The following is a 23,976-nucleotide window of genomic DNA, read 5'->3' on the forward strand; positions in this document are numbered from 1 at the left end:
CTGCGAGGCATGTTGGGAATTGTAGTCAGCCTTCCGAGGCCCCGTCCCTGGAAACACCAGTTCCGGGCCAGCGGGCTGAGCACTAGGGCAGACGTCAGAGTCCTTGTCTTCGCCACGTCGCAGACATGGTGAGTACCTCTGCTCGCCGTCGCCGCTTGTGTTTCCCCTCGGGTTTCGGTAGCCTCCATGGCTCCACAGCCTTTGGAAGGAGCTGGTCCTGCCAGGGCCCACGGTGGCAGCTGCGAACTCGGTGGTCTCAGCCGGGGGACAACTGCCCGACACTACCTGGAATACCCCAGCTCAACGTTAGGACCTGCGCTGCCCGCGCCTCCTTCTTGTGTATGCATTTTGAGAACGAGGGATTATATTAGGCGTTTTTGAAGGTTTGAAGAAGTATTGGACCCGGGAAAGATACGAGTAACTTTCTTTAAAGACTGCCCAAATTTGTTATCTCCAGCTTTTACAACTGGATTCCAGGGGCGCCTGGGTGGCTCAGTCAGTTAAGCGTGTCACTCTTGATTTCTGCTCAGGTCATGATCTCAGGTCAGATCGCAAGGGCTCTGCGATGACTGCAGAGACTGCTTGGGATTCTCTCTCTGCTATCTCTGCCTCTCCCCTGCTCGCATCTATCTCTCAAAATAAAAAAATAAACATTAAACAAATTTTTTAACTGTATTCCGAGCTCTACATCTGCAGATCTACTGGTTGTACCTTCACTCAGATAATTCATATGTATTTCATTTAAAAAAAAATTGTTTTTAATGTTTATTTATTTTTGAGACAGAGCATGAGCGGGGAAAGGGCAGAGACAGAGGGAGACATAGAACCTGAAGCAGGCTCCAGGCCCTGAGCTGTCAGCACAGATCCCTAGGTGGGGCTGGAACTAACAGACTGCCAGATTGTGACCTGAGCGGAAGTCGGTGGCTTAACCGACTGAGCCACCCAGGCTCCCCAATTCATATGTATTTCAAACTCAGCAAGTTCAAAACTGATTCATTATTTCCACCTCCTGGCATCCCACAACCGCTCTTCCTCCACTGATCCCCAGCTTGGTAAATGGTACCCACACCCAGCATGTTGTGCATGCCAGAAACCTGGAAATCATCCTTGACACCTTCCTCTTAACTCCTGCACATCTGATCAATAATCAGATGCTATGCATTCTTACTCCTACATGGCTGTCAATTGTCGTTCACTCTACTGCAACCATCCCTGTCCTTGCCACCATCAGATCTAACCATCTGTGGCAGTCTTTTAAATTTTTTAAGCAGATCTTCACCAATCTATGCCGCTGCTTGGAATGGGTTCTCCCCTCTACACCCCCATCTTTCCTTTGGAATTGTTAATACTCACACCTACGTACCCTTCACATCTCAGCTTAACTATTATTTCTTCAGAGAGGATCTCCGTTCAGAAGCCTAGGGAGATTCTAGTCCTTTCACTGAAGATCTTTTGTGGAATCTTCACAACAACCCTATGAAATAGGTTTTTTCCAATTTTACAGAACAGTACAAAAGTACTGAGTGACTAGTTACTTTGTGCAAAATCATATAGTGTAAATTTGCCCTTGCCTGTCTTTCTAAATTTTGTCTTCTTCGGTATCTTGCATTGTCATTAAGTATTTTTTGTTCAAATGGGTGCCTAATATTTTCTATGGTAGTATTGTTCTTTATTTAATTGACTTCTTATTGGTAACTATTTAAGTGGCTTCCAAAAAAATTTTTTTTGCTATGATAAACAACAGTATGTTAAGTGGACAACATTGAAGCTCATTTTCACTGAACTTCGATTATTTCCTTAGCACAAATTTCCAGAAGTAGAACTGGGGCAAAGGGTATACCCTTTCAACAGGTTACTTTGTGGAATAAATAAAAACAATCACCCTTTTAAACATGTGAGGAGGGAATTGTAAAGAGAAAAATCATAATGGTACCTACTTCATGATGTTCTGAGGATGAGAGTTAATACATGTCCGGCCACTTAGCATAGTGACTTTTACATTTTACGAGCTCAATAAATGTTAGTATCTATTCATTTATTTTAAAATAGGGTTCGTAATGTGTAGTGTGGTTCTTCAACCTGTTTGGGACCTATTTTGAGTATCTGATGAAAGCTTTGAAACCTCATCTCAGAAATTCCCTTCCTCTTTCTCTCCCCATTCCCCACAAAATGATACCTGTCATTTGTCATATGTCATCAACTCCTCGAAATTCAACATATAAACTCATATTAGGAACTACTAATAGGTTCCATTTCACAAGGGCTTTTTCCCTTTATAAAGTGCAAGATTTTCCTATGCTACTAAATATTCTTCTAAAGCATAGAGATTCTTCATGACTGTATAGTATTCGTAATTATTTACCCAATCTCCCGCTGTTAACGTTTAGTTTAACATCCTTATGCCGGGGCCTCTGTGTGCTCAGCAAATTTCTTTAGACTAAATTTCTGAATGCAGAAATCACTAGGCCGAGAATTTGAGTGTAAGACTTTTGATTCTTATGGCCACATTGCCCTCTGAAGAAGAGTTCTACAGTTCACATCCCCACCATTATGATGTGTCAATTTACTCTCATTGTCTTGACCACCACTGTCATCATATTAGATTCATCGTTCTTGTCCGGTTCTTAAACTAGTTCTTCACCATTGATGTTTTCATGTCATTCTTAAACCCATTGTGAAGACCATAATTTGGAAATACTGTTTTAAATCAGTGGTCCTCAACCTTTTTATATTAGAATCACTGGCACAGAGGAGCTTTTAAATATCCCTGTGCCTAGACCGTCCCAGATCATTTAATCACAATCGCTCGGGTGCAGCCCGGGTGTAAGTGCTTTAAGCTCCTCAGGTGATTTCATTGTGGAACAAAGATTAAGAACTCCTGATTTAGAATTTAGGGTGTTTTGTTTTTCTGCAAAAAACAAAGAATTAACTCATGAAATAATTTGAAGAATACAGGTTAATTAATGCCTTAGCCCAATCTCAGATACAGTCTCATTTGTAGGAGGATGAGTTTGTTTTGTTTTATGACGGAATTTTGGTTCTCTTTGTCTTAGGTGATTTCAGAGACTGTGGATGTACTCTTCAGAATAAGAGGAGGCCTTGATCTAGCTTTTCAGCTAGCTACTGCTAATGGTAGGTCTGACAAAAAAAACAAAAAACAAAACAAAACAAACTTTTTTTTATTATAAAATTGATGATGAAATATATCAGGATTCTCTTTATTTTGCAGATGAAACTGAGTGAGAGATAGGATGAATAAACTAAAATCATATGGTTGGTAACTTATATAAATTGGATTTAAACTTAGGGATTGTGTTCCAGCACCACCACTAGCCCATAAGGTTCCTCTAGGCAAATTAGGAAGATGTCCCCCTCTTAAAAAAGTTCACTGCCCACTGGTGAAAAATTGTCACTATAAATATGAATATAAATGAGCACAATGTAAATGAGGCACCCAGATTTGTGCATTGCAGACTTGCACCTATGCATAACCCTGAGTCTCCACAGCCCACTCTCTTCAAGGTTATGGTGTGTGGGAATGGTACAAGAATTCTATGGGGGAAAACTCAGCAGAGATTGTATAAAGCAAATTCTAGGATGTCTTCCTGTTTCTGATTTGGGCTAAGGCCACAAACGGAGGTAAAGAATATCAGAGGAGAAAGATGAGGAGTTGTATTTGAGATGTGTTTCATATAAGATGCCAGAGTATATCAAGTGCAGATTCCCAGCAGGCATTTGGTAATTTGAATCCAAAACTTAAGGGAGAGTGGTCAGCTCTAGAGATCGAGAATATCTCTGAAGGATGATAAGCCACACCACGATAATAAATAAAATCACTCATGAAAAGTATGATGGGTGGTGTCAGAAGCCAAAGAGAAGTTCAGAAAGATAAGGAATGAAAAGTGCTAAGTTCCTTGAAGGAGATCACTAGCTGGCCATCGTTTCCATGGAAATAGGAAGGGAAAGAATGCATAATGTTCTTTCTGACACTGTAGATGCTTTTTACCTAGTAATTAATGTATTTGAGCTTGTCTTTTGATTTATTATATTCCCACTATATCAGTCTTTCAAACACGCAAAGAAGAGAATCATTAATGAGAATATATAGAAGAAGGAGGTACTTTAAAGACTTCGCAATTTTTTTAGATTACATTACCTCATGGACCTTTAGGGATAAACAGAAGATAATCGAGGAATTAAGTTTATCTTTTGTAGTGCAGCTGAAAATCTTTAAATTCAGCTTTCTGAAACAGATCAAGATGTCTTAAAATCTGACTTGTTGTAAGTAATCTTTTCTCTACCACAACCCCAAGGTATTTATTTATCAAGATATCAGTGTAATAGTTAAATAAATATTGTAATCACAAGGTTAAATAGGTTTAGGATTTAAGAGTATAAAGCTAGGACAAGTATATATTATCTTCTTTAAATATATCTTCTTGAACCATGAAAATGTTTTACATCTTCCAAAATTGTATTAAATTAAAAGGAAATCCTCCTACATTGCTGGCGGGAATATAAAATGGTGCAGCTCCTTTGGAAACAGTTTGGCAGCTCCTTGAAAAGTTCAACGTAGAGTTAACCCTATGACCCAGCAATTCTACTCCTAGGTAGAGAATACAGCAAGCACTTCCTAAGAGAGTCGGAAACATGCACAAGGTAACTTGCACACAAACGTTCGTAGCATTATTCATGAGAGCCAGAAAGCAAAGAGACAACCCAAATGTGTTTCCGCTTTGAATGGATAACCAAACTGTGTGGTATCTATACAAGGGAGTTTTATTCGGCCATAAAAAGAAATGAAGTACTGATTTATGCTACAATATAGATGAACCTTGAAAATACTATACTGGGTGAGAGGTGGACGTGGACGCATGATGTGTCATTCCATTTGTAGGAAGTATCCAGAATAGGCCAATCTATAGAGACAGTGGATTAGCGGTGCCATGGGTAAGTGCAGAGGGACCGGGGAATGAGTGCTGTTAAGTACAGGGTTCTGTTAAGTACAGGTTAAGTACAGGGTGATGACAGTGTTCTGGAATTAGATAGTGATGGTTGTAAAACCTTGTCAATATGCTAAAAGCAAGTGAGTTGTACACGTTGAAAGGATGGCTTTTTGTGGTCAATGACTTTTATCTCAATTTTTCAAAAAGAAAGGCAAAATGATTTTTTTATTGAATCTGGGGAATAGTTCTTGGGAGTCAGTTTTACTCTGCTCTACTTTTGTGTTTAGAACCATTCGTGTTGAAAAGCTTAAAATTCGTCTTAGTAACTTCTATTTATGTCCTTTTAATTTAGAAATATTTATCAAGAAAGCAGTAAAACATGTGCTAAGTGACCTGTCAACCAAGCTTTCTTCAAATGCACTTGTGTTCAAAATTTGCCACAGTTCGGTGTACATATGGCCTAACAGTGACATAAACACCATCCCAGGAGAGTTGGCGGACGGTTCTGCTTGTAAGACCATAATGCGCTTTATTCAGTGAGTATGTTTGAAAACTGCTAGAAATGTTTTCAGAACATCACTGCACATTATAAACATCTTTGTGTATTAAAAATTTAGCTTTGAACAGGAAGAAGATACAAAACGAAAATTTATGAGAAAGAAAGACAAAAAGTTATCGGACATGGTAAGCAAATCACCTGTCTTCTCAGTTAAAAATGTTTAATCCTTGAATTTGGAGTGGAGTGAGATGTTAGAGATTATTTAATCCAACTCTGTTATTTTTCACAGGTCAGATTATTGAGGTCCAGAAAGAGTAAATGACTTTCCAGAGGTCATATTTCTGCTTTACGTGTCTCAGCTTTTGTTCCATATTAATACATATCTTAAAGGTTTTCTTCGATGCTTTCTTTGCTCCCACAAAAAGTATACAAGTCAAGTATGTTTACAAATTATATAAAAATAAATAAAACGGAATTGTTCTGAAACATGATAGTGACACATTATGCTATGAGATAGTAAGAAATTATTTACTTTTCTTCATATTGTTCTTAGTTCTGTTGCTTTTTTGAACCAGTGTTATTGAGTACTTGCCATATGCCACAGACTTGGCAGATACTGGACATGAAAAGTGGAGCTCCTTTAAGGGAGGAAGTTGTATCAAGTTAACATGACTGCAGTGTTTTTCTAGGCTGTTACGGGAAAATGACATGAGGTTAGAGAGGTGGGCAGGGGCCACCTCAGAAGAAGCTGAACTAAACCCACAGCCATGGTAATGGAGAGGAGGGAGTGGAGACAAGAGTCATCTAGGGGATGCAATGGATTATGCTTGGAAACGAATTGGATATGGGATGCCCAGTTTCTTGCTTGGGTAAAGATGGATGAAGGGGAGGACATGAGGTCAGTTTCGGTCATGTTGTTTGAGACACCAATGAGATGTCCTCGTGAGCTGTTGGATTTACAAATATGGAATGTACAAAAAAACTGGGCTGTCGATCAAATGATTTGAGAATTACCAGTAGTTGGAGCTTGACATTTTGAGTAGTACGGGTCAGTTACTTTGTAGAATGCTCCTCAGTTGGGATGTGTTAGGCTTCCTCATGATTAGATTCAGGGGGTACACTGTTGGTAAGAATATGGCAGAAGTAATGTCACGTCCCCCTCAGTACATCATATTAAAGAGTCTTCTCCTGCTATTGTTGGTGTTAAAACTCTGATCGCTTACTTAATGCGGTGTCTGCAGGTTTTCTTCTCTGTGAGGACACTATTTTTTCCCTTATATGTAGTTAAGTGAGGCTTACTTTGTGTATCTTCTGAGGCTATACTTATGTATCCTATTCCTTACCAAAGTTTTACTCACTGCTTCAGTTGGAATTGGTAATTTTTACCTGAATCCAACATTAACCTGATGGTTGCAAAGTGGTGATTTTTCTATCATTTCCTTCCACATTTATTACATGAAATTACCATAATGAAGAGCTTTGCTTTTCTTTATTTATTTATTATAAACATGGAAGCATAGGTTCCTATTTTATGCAGTGAGTTACAATCTGTGACTCTCATTAGTTATTTGGATGCTCACATCTTATAAGATTTAGCCAATGGAAGCTTCCTTAAGCTAGCTCCAATGTCCTTTTGACACTGTATTTTTGAGTACTTCCTACTTCATTCCCCAAGGTGTTCTAGGCACATCATGTACTGTCCCTGTTCCAGCTGGGGAATCAGCCATTTCTCCATTTCTTTATCTATGTAAATCCTATTTGTATTTCTAATTCTACTCCTACCTGACACGGCTCATAAATGTTTTCCAGTGAGAAACCTAGCTTCCAGTATCCTCAATATTTTGCCAGATTTGTTCAAAACAGAATGTGTTTTCAGAGTTGTTATTGTATACCCCTGTCAAAATCAAACCTACTAATAAGAGTTCAATATTTGTTTATAGTTCTCTGTGTCTTTAGACCAGGAGTATATAGTTGTAACGTATGTTTAAAAGTTCCTTTGGGGGCGCCTGGGTGGCGCAGTCGGTTAAGCGTCCGACTTCAGCCAGGTCACGATCTCGCGGTCCGTGAGTTCGAGCCCCGCGTCAGGCTCTGGGCTGATGGCTCGGAGCCTGGAGCCTGTTTCCGATTCTGTGTCTCCCTCTCTCTCTGCCCCTCCCCCGTTCATGCTCTGTCTCTCTCTGTCCCAAAAATAAATAAAAAATGTTGAAAAAAAAAAATTAAAAAAAAAAAGTTCCTTTGGTATCTTCTTCATTTGATTTTTTTTTTTACTTTAAATCTCTACAAAAGTAGAGAGAATACCGTATGAATACTGGTGAAGCTGTGTCAGCTTCAGTGTTTATTAGTGCGCACGCACACACACACACACAGATACACACACACAAATGTTTATCAACACATGGTCAGTCTGATTTCGTCTTCATCCCCACTCACTCTCCACCTTCCCTCAGATTATTTTGAAGCAAAGAAGACTTTTTTTTAAAGATAAGATTTGTGCTTTTATTTACTCATTTTTAAAATGTGTATTCGTTTTGAGAGAGAGGGAGAATACGGGGGAGGGACAGAGAGACAGGGAGAGAGAGAGAATCCCAAGCAGGTTCTGTACTCAGCACAGACAAGATCTTGACCTGAGCCAGAATCAAGAGTTGGACGCTTAATTGACTGATCCACCCAGACACCCCTACGATTTGTGCTTTTAAACAATTTACTGTCATACAGCTTTACATGGCCCTTAAAAAGTCCTTTTTAAGGGCAAGTTGCCCTTACTATTTAATGTTCAATGTGCTATAAGTTGACTATTACTGTTTATCTTTATAGCATCAAATAGTAAATATAGATCTTATGCTGGAAATGTCAACCTCTTTGGGAGCCGTAACCCCCATCATTGAAAGAGAAAGCGGGGGGCACCACTACGTTAGTATGATTTTACCCGTTGATGTAGTTCTATCTGTTGCTCCGGAAGAAACCTGGGGAAAGTAAGTATTTTGTCCTACTACTGCATTTGAATGAGCACTCCTCCCCAAAGTAATCAGAGTCGGTTTTTAAATATCATATAGGCATATCCAGGATTGTTGTCACTTTTACTGTGATTTATTCCTTGCTTATTATTAAACTGAGTCATCTAGTTAAATGTTTATTTAGAGGATGTAGGGTAGTGTGCAAAACCTATAGGGTTTTCCCTTTACCTATACTCAGGAAATACACAGTTTACTTCACTTTGCATAATTTAGACTTCCTTTCATAAACCTGGTCCAATCAAGTGTTTTACTGTATTTGAGATATATTTACTCTCCACTCTCATTTTTCATAGCCATTATAACTTTCGTTAATGCCCTTGAATATTTCCCTCCACAGAGTTCGTAAACTTCTAGTTGATGCAATTCATAATCAACTAACTGATATGGAGAAGTGCATTTTGAAATATATGAAAGGAACATCTATTGTGGTTCCTGAACCACTGCACTTTTTATTGCCAGGGGAGAAAAATCTTAAAACAATTTCATATCCATCAGGAATTCCAGATGGTCAGCTGCAGTCCTATAGAAAGGTAAAACCAATTCACCTGTTCTTAGAGAAAACATGACCATGACTCATTTCGTTTTTACTTAAACATTTCTAATAAATGGAAATTATTTTGTGATTTAAGAGGAAAGTGTGGAAGCAGACTGTTATTTTTACATGTTATGTAATTTCTGTTCACATACAACTTTTTAAAAGTGGTATTAGTGAAAAAATGCTAAACCGTATGTAACATTTTGATTTCATACATTCAGTGTGGTTCATATGTTCTGTGAAATTTTTCCATAACAAAGTACAGAAATGAAGAAATACTTACATGCCTGGAGCTGCTGCTGAGTGTTTATAAATAAACTCCTTTTCCCTTCTGTTATTTTAAGATTTGTGAAAGAGACAAGATTACAGTCAGAGAAGGAAAGTTAGGATTTATGCTAATTCTAATTAGGATTTATAGTAATACTTCATCCCCCACGTCCCACCGTTATTTGGGTTTCATTAGAGGTATTTTGAAGAAAACATGATCAGCATTAAAAGAACTGAGACTGATGAAATGACTGGTTTTGGAATGCATATTTTTGATGTCTGGTCTTTGCCTGGCACCCATCCAATTATACTGTGGGAGCATCTTCCTCATCCCCCTGGGAAGACGTGTCATACTGTAACCCTCTGCACCCTCTGTAAGTGTTGCTGGCGGAATTGACCTGCAAAGGCACCACGTCATCCCATTCAAACTGCAAGATACGTAGGAGATACAAAAAAGGAAAATGCTGGACTTTACAAAGTAACTGTCACACTTTTATACAGTTGGGAAAATTTTGCATTTTAAACACGTATGTGCATTTTAATTTTGATGCCCTATTGGTTGGTTTCCTACCACCGAATTTCTACTTCATAATTTAATCACTACCCCTTGTATTTGTGAAGTACTCTAAGCATGATTTTTCAAAATACTGTGACATAATTCTATTATTGTTCATTATAATTTACTCATTTGCAAGGCTGTTTCAAAACCAGTCTCTAGCCTGGATGTGTTTTAACAGATTGTGTTGTAATAAATAATTAATTTGACATTATCTTACTTCTCTCACTCTGACAAATTACAGCTGGCCCTTGAACAACACGGGTTTGAACTGCAGGGATCCTCTCGTACATAGATTATCTTCAGCACTATACAATCCAGCACTATAAATGTATTGTCTCTTCCATACGATTTTCTAAATAATGTTTTCTTTTCTGTAGCTTACTTTATTGTAGGAGTGCAGTATATAATACATATAACATACAAAATATGTATTAATCATTAATGTGTTTATAAGGCTTCCAGTCAACAGTGGCTATTCAGTTTTTGAGGGGTCAGTGTCTCTAATCCCCGCATTGTTCAAGGGTCAACTGCATTTTCATTTTTTCTGCGTTCCCTTCCCATTTTTACCCATATCCATAGAAAAACATAAATAACTCTCATTTGGTTTTAGTTTGTTATGTTATTATTCTATATGTTATATTATATTAGTTTAGTGAATTATGTGTGTTTGATAACTTTTATAGCCAGTATATAATTAGTTTTGTTTTATATCTCTAGCTTGAGTTTGTTTACTGATAAGGAATCTAAGTTATTTAACTTTTTTCTCTTCTGATTCTGATTTCATTTAGGAGTTACATGACCTCTTCAATCTGCCTCATGATAGACCTTATTTCAGAAGGTCTAATGCTTATCACTTTCCAGATGAACCATACAGAGATGGTTACATTAGAAATCCACACATTTATCTCAATCCACCTAACATAGAGACTGGTATGGTGAGTTTAATAATTATTTATAGAGTCAACTGATCATCAGTGTCAGTGGTGGGTTTTTTGGTTTTTCTTGGCTCTTTGTATCCAGTGGAAATTATAAGGATTTATTCATAATGTCTATCGTCTCTAAAACAAAATTTACCACCCATTTCTTTTAATAATCATTGCTTAAGATAGTAGTAATTCACAGTAGTCTAAAAAGGTCAGGTATAGATATTATGTACCACATTTTTCCCACTAAAATTCCATTCCCCAACTTATTTAAAAGCCTTGCCCCCATCTGTTCCACTTATTTTCATTCTGAACCTGAGAAATCACACTAAGTAGGCTAAGTATTCTACCCAGGGCATGCCGTAGCAGGAGTCTGGTTAGGGCCTGCAACACGTTTCCTGTGCTTCACGGCCCTGGTTGCAGGTGGTGGGTCCTCACTCGCGGCAGCTCAGGTAAGAGTGGACTGGTGGAGTGTGGGGAGGGTTCTTTGCAGGGTTTGAGTAGGGCCAGTAAGCAGGGCCTCGGGGCCATCCGAGAACAGGAATGCTTGCTCGGCCGGCCTCCTAGAACTCAGTGGCCCTGTGACCGGCAGCCACCTGTCTCAGGCCCCTGCTGCTCCTTGGTGGCATCTCTGCTGCTTTCTGTGGGTTTGCTTTGATCCTAACTGGCCTGCTTTTCTCAGCCTCCATTTCTTCATCGCTGAAGCCTGTGTGTAATTTTTTCCTGCCCTCCTCAGAGCTGCTCAGCGCCCACATCATTTAAGGTCCATTCCCTTAAACTCAGGCCGCCGAGAGAGGAAACTTAATTGTTCATCATGTCATCGCATTTATTCAGTATCTGCTGAGTCTCTGTGTGCTTTGTAAGGAAATCTTATTAAAAATGAACATATGCTACAATGTCTACGTAGAGGACTCCGGGGACCACATCAGTAGGCTGAAATCCAGGTGTCAGCAAGGTCAGGCCGCCTCCAGACGCTTTCGGGGAGAATCCATCCCTGCCTCTTCCAGCTTCTGGTGGCTGCGTCACTTCCTGTCAGCCTCTGTGGTCCTGCTGCCTTCTCTTCTCCTCCTCTGTGTTAGAGTTCCTTCTCCACTCCCTCGCAAGGACACTTGTGGTTACATTTAGGGCCTATCTTGATAGTCCAGGCAAATTTGCCCGTATGTTAAGACCCTTGATTTAATCCTATCTGCAAAGGCCTCCCTCAAACTTTTTTTCTTTTTTCTTTTTTGTTCTTGTTTTCTGTTTTGACCATATAAGGTAGCATTCACAGGTTCCAGAGATTAGGAGATAGATATCATTTGGGGACCATTTTTCAGCCTACTGCAATGTTCTAGTTGTAAATTTTCTGTGTGTGCTTGAGAAGAAAATATATTGTCTAATTGTTGGGTGAGGATTCTGTATTTGTCCATGCCTCTTCCTAGCTAATTTAAGCCAAAAAATAATAGTACCAGTTTGTGGTGGGAGGTGGGGAACGTGTATTCTTTTTTAAAAACATTTTTTAATGTTTATTTTATTTTTTGAGAGAGAGACACAGCATGAGCGGGGAAGGGGCACAGAGAGAGGGAGACACAGAATCCAAGCAGGCTCCAGGCTCCAAGCTGTCAGCACGGAGCCTGAGTCGGGGCTGGAACTCACTAATCATGAGATCATGACCTGAGCTGAAGTTGGAAGCTCAACCGACTAAGCCACCCAGGCGCTTAATATTGCTTTATACAACAAGAAAGAAGTTACATGATCTTGGCCTTTATTTAAGGATTTGTTTTTAATGTTTATTTTATTTTTTGAGAGAGAGAGAAAGAGCATGAGTGGTGGAGGGGCAGAGAGAGACACACACACAGAATCTCAAGCAGGCTCCAAACTCTGAGCTGTCAGCACAGAGCCTGACGTGGGGCCCTAACTCACAGACCCTGAGATCGTGACCTGAGCTGAAGTCGGCCGCTTAACCGACTGAGCCACCCAGGTTCCCCTATTTAAATAGCATACCTGGGTTTTAATCAATGGCAGGTTTACAAAATTGGAGAAACATTCTTCACATGTCCCATTATGTGGACCCTTTGTTTGTTCATTCCTTCCTTCATCATTTATTCAACAAATATTTACTGGCTATTAACCATCAGCCAGGCCCGCTGGAGAAGCTTAGGCCCAGAAATAAATAAGACACAGTACTTGCCCTTATTGAACTCACATATTAGTGTAGTTAGACAGAAATTTAAAAAGTAATAAGTAATGGGTCAAGTAGTGCTTTGGGAAAAAAAGAAAAAAAAGCAGGAGAGAGAGTAACAGCCAGGGCAAGAGGTGGGTGGTGAGGGAGTAAGCATGCCATGTTTAGGTTGGACGATCACAAAGGCCTCTGACATTTGAGCAGAGACCTGAGTGAAATAAGGGTGCAGAGCTGCAAAACTGTTTGGGAAAAGAGTGTTGCAGGCAGGGAGAACCATAAGGCTCTGAGATCAGATTGCCCCTGGCACATCTGAACCTAAAACAGAGCGTGCAATAGAGGAAAGCCAAGATGAAACTGCCAGAGGGCGGGACTTAACAGGCCTGACAGCCTATGCTAAGGACTTTAGACATTTAATAAAAAGCCAAGAGGGTATAACGTTCAACTCTAGTTCTCAAGGCATTTTTGTAAGGAATTACAGTAACAGTCTAGCTCTGAGAACAGTAAACTTGGCTTGGGTGTATTATAGAATATATGCATCTATCTTAAGTTTAACATGTTATTCTATTTCTTCTTTTTATATAGATCCATGTGGTCCAGGGCATATACGGTTATCATCACTACATGCAGGATCGGACGGATGACAGTGGCTGGGGCTGCGCTTACCGATCTCTGCAGACCATCTGCTCTTGGTTCAGACACCAGGGCTACACAGAGAGACCCATTCCAACGCACAGAGAAATTCAGCAGGTACAGAACATGCCATTTAAAAGTGTAATCAATTGTACATTTCATGACCCCTTAATGTACTACTAACAATTATTATTACCTCATGGTACACACAGACTTATTTCTGTTTTGAAGGAAAAAAATATATACCTGTAATCGGAAAAAAAGGTCCTAAGTAGAGTTTTTAATGGCTGTCTTGTGTATGGATTTTTTTGTATTTTTAAATACATAAAGGCTCTAGTTGATGCCGGGGACAAACCAGCAACATTTGTCGGATCACGGCAATGGATTGGATCTATCGAGGTGCAGCTGGTACTGAACCAACTGATTGGAATAACATCAAAAATACTGTTCGTCAGGTGAGGATGCTAAGAAATTAGTGAAATCATTTCAAACCAAGATTGTCATTTTATTAAAATAATAAGAAGACTAGATCTTTTTCTCCTTTCTCTTCCTCCACATTCTTTCTCCCATCCCTGTTGCTTCATTGCTTTATTAATCCCATTTATTTATTTATAATTTTTTTTAATGTTTATTTTTTGAGAGAGAGACAGACAGAGTACAAGTAGGGGAGGGGCAGAGAGAGAGGGAGACACAGAATCTGAATCAGGCTCCAGGCTCTGAGCTGTCAACACAGAGCCCGACAGGGGGCTCAAACCCACAAGCTGTGAGATCATGACCTGAGCCAAAGTCAGATGCTTGACTGACTGAGCCACCCAGGCACCCCTAATCCCAATTTTTTAAACCCTGAGCTTTTTTTTTTGGTTATTTTTTAGAAGACTTTGAGTCGATGAGTAAACTTTGTGATATATACTTGTACGGTCTAGACTTAATTTTAGCCTAGAAGAGGAAAACTTGGGAATATGTCAACTTTGACTGGAGTTACAGAAAATCAAATTTTTTTATCCTCAAGTCTTTAAAAAGTCTTCAAAGGAGAAAATCAAATGTTGATCTATGACTGCCCTTTTTGTGTAACTCCTCTTTTTCTAAGATGTCAGTGAACTAATAATGTGTCCAAATAATATATTCATTTTTTTCCAATACATTTTAACCATAATTCTAGCATTAAAATATGAGCAAATATTAGTTAAATAAGATTAATTTCTATGACCGTAAGTACCTTACTCCTTGTTTATGAGCTTATGTTTTATTTTTTCTTAAGTTTATTTATTTTGATAGAGACTGAGAGAGCATAAGCCAGGGGAGGGGCAGAGAGAGAGGGAGAATCCCAAGCAGGCTCCACGCAGTCAGCACAGAGCCTGATTCAGGGCTTGAACTCAAGAAACCGTGAGATCATGACCTGACATGAAACCAAGAGTTGGACGCTCAACCGACCGAGCCACCCAGGCGCCCCTATGAGCTTGTGTTTTAAATACATTTTCTATTACAACAACCTCAGTAGATACAGTAACACCATCCTTTTTTGTGCATGTGCTTTTGTCCAAGTTCATCTGATTTCACACTTGCAGTTTGGATTGGCTCTGGAAACCAATGCTAACAAATAAATGATAGATTAAGTATTGAAGCGTATGGTGCTTAAAAAGTGAGCATTTTGGCCCCTTAAAACTTTACACATGCCTTACTAAGAAGGTAAGGATTAGCACCACTTGGCCCGTCCAATCTATAAAATAACCTCCCTTCATCTGACCATCTTTCTCTTTTCTCAAAAATACTAATTGTATAGGACATTGAAATATCCCTAAAAATAGTATGTCGTACTTGAAAACATCTTGCAGTTTTCACATTGGCCTCACAGATATTGTCTATTTTAGTCCCAAAGCTCCTGTCGTGTAGACAGGGCAGGGTGATTGGTCCCGATTTAAAGATAAGGAAATACAGACTGAGTCTGATGGCAAGAAGACAGGAACCCAGGACTTAAAACTCATTTTTCCAAAATTAAATCCATCCATAAGAGCCCACTGGGCATCAATGTGACCACTTTTACTCCCCAGTTAAAAATCCAGACCCTTCTTTATGCAGTTGCAGAAGCAAAGGAACAGGGTCTCCTTACTTCTTTCCTAGCATGTTTAGTGGCCTTAAATGTTTTAAGAGGTTATGGTTCTTTAAATTGCTCTCAGGTCAGTTCCTGACCACTTAATTGTATTTAAATTTATATCGTATTTTTTTCAGTAACCAAAAAAAGAAAACAAAACGGTAGAAAACATTGGCTCCCTAACTCCTTAATGACTTTAGTGTGAGAAATTGTTCATCTGATAGACAATGGTTTCTTTCTAGCCAAGGTTCTGAAATGGCCTCTCAAGGACGGGAGCTGGCTAATCATTTCCAGAGTGAAGGAACTCCAGTAATGATCGGTAAGGTGTTCTGGACATCTTGGGCTCCTTTGATAGAGTGGAGAACATGTAAAATGTATTGTTAATGTAAATAATGTCACATAAAATCAGTCATTTTTAAACCTTTCAAAATTAGCTTTTATACCATATATATTGACCTCTGGGTATTTATTTTTCAATTTCCAAGGTGGGAAGAAAGCTAAAACAAAAGATAAAGGTTAAGAAGAGAAATGGTAACTGTGTTGAAATATTTGAAGAGTTGAGAGCAGTATAGAAAAGAGACCATTGTCACTCAGTTGAGCCTCGTAAGTCACGGTGCTGTCACTAACTTGGCTGGCTGTGTGACACCGTACAGATTGCTTCACCTCACTGGGCTGTATTTGTCAAAAGGATCAGATTAGTCGATCTAAAGATTGATGATTCTATGAGGAACAAGACTTGTTCTCTTGGGAGGAGTTTAGACCCTGCATAGCCCTTTGTAAATCCAGTATCAGTAATGCCATGGATATGGCAGTGGAATATAAACCTTATATGGTTATAAATATGATTGTATCTTTTTTGTCTTTAAAGATATAATTTTATCTCCTCAGTGTATTTGACATCATCTGTGGTCTTTTATAATATAGGCTAGTCCATTCTAATGCGATATTAGGTCAATTAATAGGCAAGATAGTGCTTTTAAATTGCAATTGAATAGCAAGTTGAGATTCATACATGCCCTCTCACAGTTCACATTTCCTCTGTTATAGGGGGAGGAGTTTTGGCCCACACAATACTAGGAGTGGCGTGGAATGAAATTACCGGGCAGATAAAATTTCTAATTTTAGATCCACATTATACAGGCGCTGAAGATCTGCAAGTTATTTTGGAAAAGGTAAGTATCTGTTTAACAGAAATGAAGATACAAGGCAAAGAACCTGGAACCAAAAGATAGCAAACTGGCTGTTAACAGAAGGACTCTAAACCGAGGGCAGTGATCCACACTATAAGGAGGTATTCTGGGGCTATAAGGAGTATCTTTCTAGGTAGGGAGAACAAGAGGAAACTAAAGTGAATTGCAAAGAAAAAACTTTAGATTTATAAACACTTTCTTAATTATTAACTTAATAACGGAACACACAGCTCATCATTATATTCCTTTGGAGATGTTACAACTTTGCATAAACAAATGTATTGAAATAGGAGGGTAGATTAAATAACCTTTATAATTGTATTAGTAACCAAAAATAAACTAAACAGTATGGAGGCTTGACTACTTTTAATTTATTTACATGTAACTTAATCTCATTCTATAAAAGATTTGAATTTGAGACAAAATTCCAGAGTAGTCATTGGTACTTACAATATCAGTTAAAGGAGGGATAAATTTAATTTATAGGCAACAAATTTATACATATGAAAACTCATACTAAAACTTTAGAAGGCAAGTATAAGACATAATTAACTTGAATTTTAAGTAGTATATTCTTTGCCAAATATATTAAAATTACAAAAAATGCATACAACCTTTCTAGCCATAAGCCAATGAATATATCATACTGTTACTGCCTTTTATTTTTATCATGTTGTCACTAAGTCAACATCAACATGAATGAAAAGGTTTCTCTGAACTGTGAATTTATAATTTAATTAGATCATTTTCTTATGTAAAAAGCTTTAATTAGGAGTTATAAATAATATCTTAAGTTCTATATTTAAAAACTCTAGGGGAGTGTTGGTCGCTTAAGCGTCCAATATCAGCTCAGGTCATGATCTCACAGTTCATGAGATCGAGCACCTCGTCGGGCTCCACAGTGACAGTGATAGCCTGCTTGGGATTCTCTCTCCCTTTCTTCCTGCCTGCCCCGTTTGCTCGCCTTCTCAAAATAAATAAATACACTTTAAAAAAAAGAATAATACTAAAAATAAACTCTAGAATTTTATATTTTACTTTTTTGTATATTATTTTTTTTATTTTATTTAATCCAAGTTAGCTAACATAAGTGTAATAATGATTTCAGGAATAGAATTTGGTGATTCATCACTTATGTATCATCACACGTGTCCTAATGCCCCTTGCCCATTTAGCCCATCCCCCACACAACACCCCTCCAGCAACCCTCAGTTTGTTCTCTGTATTTAAGAGTCTCTTATGGTTGTTAAATACAGAGAACAAACTGAGGGTTGATGGGAGGAGGGGAAAATGGATGATGGGCATTGAGGAGGGCACTTGTTGGGATGAGCACTTGTTGTTGTATGTAAGCAATGAATCATGGAAATCTATTCCCGAAGCCAAGAGCACACTGTATATACTAGGTTAGCTACCTTTACAGTAAATTCTGTTAAAAAAAAAAAAAAAAAGTATCTCATGGTTTGCTTCCCTCTCTGTTTTTATCTTATTTTTCCTTCGTTTCCCCTGTGTTCATCTGTTGTGTTTCTTAAATTCCACATAGGAGTGAAATCAGGTGATATTTGTCTTTCTCTGATTTATTTAGCTTAGGATAATACACTCTAGTTCCATCCATGTTGTTGCAAATGGCAAGATTCCATTCTTTTTGATTGCCAAGTAATATTCCATTGTGTATATATACCTCATCTTCTTTAGCCATTCATCAGCTGATGGACATTTGGGCTCTTTCCATACTTTGTTGTTTATAGTGCTACTATAAACATTGGGGTGCACATGCCCCTTTGAAACAGCACACCTGTATCCCTTGGATAAATGCCCAGTAGTGCAATTGCTGGGTCGTAGGGTAGTTCTCTTTTTAGTTTTTTGAGGAACCTCCATACTGTTTTCCAGAGTGGGTGCACCAGCTTGCATTACCAAAAACGATGCAAAAGAGATCCTCTTTCTCCACATCCTCGCCAACATCTGTTGTTGCCTGAGTTGTTAATGTTAGCCATTCTGACAGGCATCAGGTGGTAATCTCATTGTGGTTTTGATTTGTATTTTCCCTGATGATGAGTGATGTTGAGCATCTTTTTCATGTCTGTTAGTCATCTGGATGTCTTCTTTGGAAATATGTCTGTTCTTTTGCTCATTTCTTCACTGGATTATTTGGTTTTTGGGTGTTGAGTTAGTAAATTCTTTATAGATTTTGGATACTAACCCTTTATCTGATTTGTCATTTGCAAATATCTTCTCCCATTCTGTCAGTTGCCTTTTAGTGTTGTTGACTTTTTCCTTCACTGTGCAGGTTTTTATCTTGATGATGTCCCAATAGTTCATTTTTGCTTTTGTTTCCTTTGCCTCTGGAGACATGTCTAGTAAGAAGTTACTGCGGCCAAGATCAGAGAGGTTGTTGCTTGTTTTCTCCTATAGGATTTTAAAGGTTTCGTGTGTTACATTTAGGTCTTTCATCCATTTTGAGTTTGGTCCAGGTTCATGCTTCTGCATGTCGCTGTCCAGTTTTCCCAACACCATTTGCTGAAGAGACTGCCTTTTTTTCATTGGATATTCTTTCCTGCTTTGTTAGAGATTAGTTGGCCTTACATTTGTGGGTCCATTTCTGGGTTCTGTATTCTGTTCCCTTGATCTATGTGTCTGTTTTTGTGCCAGTACCATATTGTCTTGATGATTACAGCTTTGTAATACAGCTTGAAGTCTGGAATCGTGATGCCTGCAGCTTTGGTTTTCTTTTTCAACATTACTTTGGCTATTCAGGGTTGTTTCTGGTTCCATACAAATTTTTAGAATTGTTCTAGCTCTGGGAAGAATGTTGGCGTTATTTTGATAGGGGTTCCACTGAATGTATAGACTGCAGTGGGTAATATCGACATTTTATCTTCTGTATCACTGATTTGCTGCTTTGATTGGTCCATCCTTGCCGTCATGGCATCCATTCAAGATTGCATCTCAGTTACAGAATTTTTAATTTCTGCCTGACTAGGTTTTAGTTCTTTTACCTCTGCAGAAAGGGATTCTCTATTGTCTTCCATACTTTTTTCAACACCAGCTTATAATTGTGGTTTTAAATTTTAGTTCAGACATCTTACTGTATCTGTGTTGATTAAATCCCTGGCCATGATTTCTTCCTGTTTTTTATTTTGGTGTACATTCCTCCCTCTCGATCTTGACCTGAGCCGAAGTCGGATGCTTAACTGACTGAGCCACTCAGGCGCCCCCCCCCCCCCCCGCCACTGGCAAATTTTTAAATAATAGAATAAAATAAGGAAAATAAATAAAATTAAAAATTAAAAAATTTGATCTCTTTCTGTATCCAAGAAAGAAAAAGAAAACAACAGAAGCAAAAACAAACAAACAAGCAAGCAGAATGCAGCCTGAATGAAGTTACATCCAGTTTCCCCTGAAACTGAAACTTTGCATCACACTATAGTCCTTAAACAGGTGGAAGGGATTTGTCCTGGTCTTCTCCAGGATATGCCTCGAGGGTGCAGGTGGGCAGGACTTCTGGCAATGGCTCAGTTGTCAACTTGGTGGCGCTGATTAGCTCACTGGGGTCTATCCCTGTGTGCGCACATGTGCGCTTGAGGTGAAAATGGTTTCACCCAGCTCTCTAGTCTCTGGCGTGGGGATTTTGTGCCCTCACACACGTGATCAAGCACCCCTCCTTTGTTTCAGGCTCCTGCCTTTACTCTGTCTGTGTCTAAGTTGTCTGCCTGCCAGGCATGAACTCTGAAACTTCAGACTGTGCGCTCCGCTGTTTATAGAATCCTGGTGGAATTGAAACCCACTCCTTTCTCTCTCTCAATGGTTTTGGGAAACTGATTTCTTGTCCATTCCCCTGCAAGTGTTTTCACTCTTTCTCTTTCTAGCTACTTTCAGGGGAAGTGTTTTTCTTGCGCAGTCCCAATACGCTGCACTCTCCCCCTTTCTCTCTGTCCTCTCTCCATGAAAACAGCTCCTTACCCTCCATGGCTCCGCTGCTTTTCTCTCCCCCACCCCCACATCTCTCCGCACCATCTACCTGCCAAGTTATCTGGCTCAAATTATGCAGATTGTTGCATTACTCCTCACATCAATTTCCTAGGTTTTCAAAATGGTTTGATGCTGATCTAGCTGCATTTCAGGGATAAGACAAGGTCAGGGTCCCCATAATACTCTACCTTCTTAACTCTGTCCAGGTCATTTTTTTAAAGCAGAATTCCTGGAGAATTGGGTAGTTTAACATTGAAATTGATTGGGGATACACTTTCAGAAGTTGAAAAGAACATAACTGCATGAGGTTACTAAAGCCCTGAGGATAAGGGATTTTAGTATGTAAAGAGCTTCACTGTGTGTGGCTGAACTGTTTTATATTTCAGACTAGTAAAGTCTTTTGCTAATGCTAAGACTGTCTAAATACTGACAGGATATAAGTGCATTCTGCTTTTCTCTTTCAAGACATTTGGACTTTTAAATCTATGTATGGAATGTTTTTGGCCGGTACATGCAAATGGAAGCAGTATTTACTCTTTCTTTAGCAAACTGTTTACTCATTCAGCATTAAGTACCTACCTAATATGTGCCATCCACTGTCCAAAGCAATAGGGGTATTAAAGAAGGTCTTTAAAAAGCTCTTAGTCTAGCTACAAGGACAAGGGAGATCCAAAAAGGATTCCCCAGAAAGAATATGGTTGCCTAAGAGGGAGCTGGAACTCCTGTAGAGTTGTAGATCCTGTAGAGAGCAGGGCATGTTCCCCGAACTACAGTAGTTTGAACGTGAGTAGAGCTGGTGAAGGGGTGTGGCTGGCGGGATAGTCATTGTGAGCCCTGCGAGAAACCAGGCATTTAGATTTTATCTTCTAGGCAATGAGAAACCTTATTTTAATTAGAGGTGTGATACAGATAAAATTACTTCTTTCTGGCTGGCATGAGGAACTTTGCACTAGATGGAGTTGTCCAGATAGGGTTTTCTGAAGCATCTGGATAGATCCAGTAAGGCATTGTTCCTGATTACTGTCTCTAAGGACTGTGCTGTCCTTTTCAAGTTATATTTCCATAGATTCTATAAAAAACCCTTTGCCGTACTGGCACACAGAAGGAGCTGTGAAGCCAAGGCCTGGCCGTCGGTGGAACTATTGACTCTCACTTAACTCAACGATCTAGAGCACTGTTTTATAGTCTGTTCAGGCTGCTGACAGAACACCATAGCCTGGGTGGCCTTACGATTCTGGAGGCAGAGAAATCCATGGCACCGGCATGTCTGGTCTGGTGAGCCCCACTTACTAGTCCACAGAGAGCAGTCTTTTTCAGGGTCTTCCACGTGGTAGAATGGATGAGGGACGTTTCAGCAGCCTCGTTAATGAGGGCACTGATGCCATCCATGAGGGCTCCACCCTCATAACCTAGTCCCCTCCCAGAGGCCCCCTTCTAGCTACCATCACCTTAGGGATTAGGTTTCACATGAATTTTGGAAGGACACCAACTTTCAGTCTGTAGTGGGAGCTACAGGGAGAGTTCTGTCCCCGCCTGACCTCTCTTTACCCCTTTGTGGAACTTCCCTGTTTGAAGTTCCCAGACTACTCGCCTCAAAAGGAAAGAGCAGGCTCCCCTATCTACTGCCATCAGTTGCTGGTTTGGGCACCCTCTCTACCCACTTCTTTTTTAAATATTTGAGTCTGGTTACCTGAAAAAGCCCTCAAAGATTAAAACAGATCATGTAAGCCTTTTTTTCTGTTCATCAAGGAAACAGATTTTAGAACATTAAATTTATGAGAAAAAACTTTTGCTACAAGAGATAATAAAAAGCTTATTTACGTATAAAAACAAACATCTCAAAGATAAATTAGCAGTTACCTGGGGGCAGGGGAACACGACTGATGGAGGATTTTTTGTTTGTTTTTTTACTTGCATTTGAAATCAGATTAAAGAACATGTCTACTGAACCCTCCAACCTCCACACTAAAAAATAGAGCTAACACACTATCTTCTGTAGAAAGCATGCACTTGAACTCTAGGTCCCTGACTGAATGCCCAGCAGCTTCCTAGTTACTTAGGGTAACTGTCACTCACCCACTGGTATTTATTTTAAGAGTCCTAGCTGGCCTCCTCAAAAGTATTTTGCAAGCAAAGCATTTCATTTCAGAATGATATAACTCAGACTAGTCATTAGCTGAGTCTTTAAGAAAATAAACCAGGGGCACGTGGATGGCTCAGGCAGTTAAGTGTCCGACTTCGGCTCAGGTCATGATCTCACGGTTTGTGAGTTTGAGCCCCGTGTCAGACTCTATGCTGACAGCTCCGAGCCTGGACCCTGTTTCAGAGTCTGTGTCTCCCTCTCTCTCTCTGGCCCTCCCTAGCCTGTGCTCTGTCTCTCTCTAAAAAAAATAAATAAACATTTAAAAAGTTTAAAAAAAGAAAAGAAACCAATGGCCTGAAAGAAATTTGATACGCTTTTGTATTTACAATGAGATTTTGTTTGAACGTCATTTTCTCTGCTGGGAGAAAGGATTAATAGTGATATGAAGAATGGAGAGTGGCATGATTATGGCCCAAAGACAGTGGAGGGCATCTCAAGAAGCCAGCACAGATTTCTCCCTGCCACACACATTCCCTCATGGCTAAGATGCACGGCATGGTCCCTAGACAGTCTTTAGTGGACAACTAAGAAAAACAGACTGCCAGTTCAACTATCACCTGCCATCGACTGCCAGAATTGTACATCGTAAAATCAAGAAAAATGTGGTATTTGGAGTAACAGTTACCATAAGGAATTTTTAAAAATAATTTCTAGGATTAAGTACCATAGAGTTAAAATTTTGTTAAACTCTACCTGAAATGGACCCAAGTCTGTTAATGTCCATGCTTCCCAGGAGTTCAGATCTCTGACTTATACAGGTAGTCTTATTACAGGATCCAGCGGACAGAACAGGTTTTTAAAATGTTACAGTTTTGATCATGTAGTCCTATAATTTTGTAAAAGATTTTCCTTTCACTTCTCCCAAATCTAGGGCTGGTGTGGATGGAAGGGCCCAGACTTTTGGAACAAGGATGCTTACTATAATTTATGTCTTCCTCAGCGACCAAATGTTTTCTAAAATATCTTGAACTCAGACTGTAGTAAAGTTGTGTTATAAATTTGTTAATAAAGACAAACTTTAAATCCTGGGTGTAGGTTGATGGATTAAACTACA

General features: G+C 39.3%; 1 protein-coding gene across 1 annotated transcript; it reads left to right on the plus strand.

The window, feature by feature from the left end:
- Positions 1-7: 7 nt before the first annotated feature.
- UFSP2 (UFM1 specific peptidase 2) lies at positions 8-23,950 on the plus strand. The gene is made up of 12 exons (XM_060652980.3): positions 8-128; positions 3,054-3,132; positions 5,299-5,482; positions 5,564-5,630; positions 8,260-8,417; positions 8,797-8,989; positions 10,609-10,755; positions 13,487-13,651; positions 13,865-13,989; positions 15,866-15,942; positions 16,671-16,795; positions 23,794-23,950. The coding sequence occupies exons 1-12, from the start codon at positions 126-128 to the stop codon at positions 23,878-23,880; spliced, it is 1,410 nt and encodes a 469-aa protein (XP_060508963.3). The 5' UTR covers positions 8-125; the 3' UTR covers positions 23,881-23,950.
- The last annotated feature ends 26 nt before the right edge of the window (positions 23,951-23,976 follow it).

Source organism: Panthera onca, chromosome B1, assembly GCF_046562875.1.
Source record: "Panthera onca isolate mPanOnc1 chromosome B1, mPanOnc1 haplotype 2, whole genome shotgun sequence".
NCBI classification, from domain to species: domain Eukaryota; kingdom Metazoa; phylum Chordata; class Mammalia; order Carnivora; family Felidae; genus Panthera; species Panthera onca.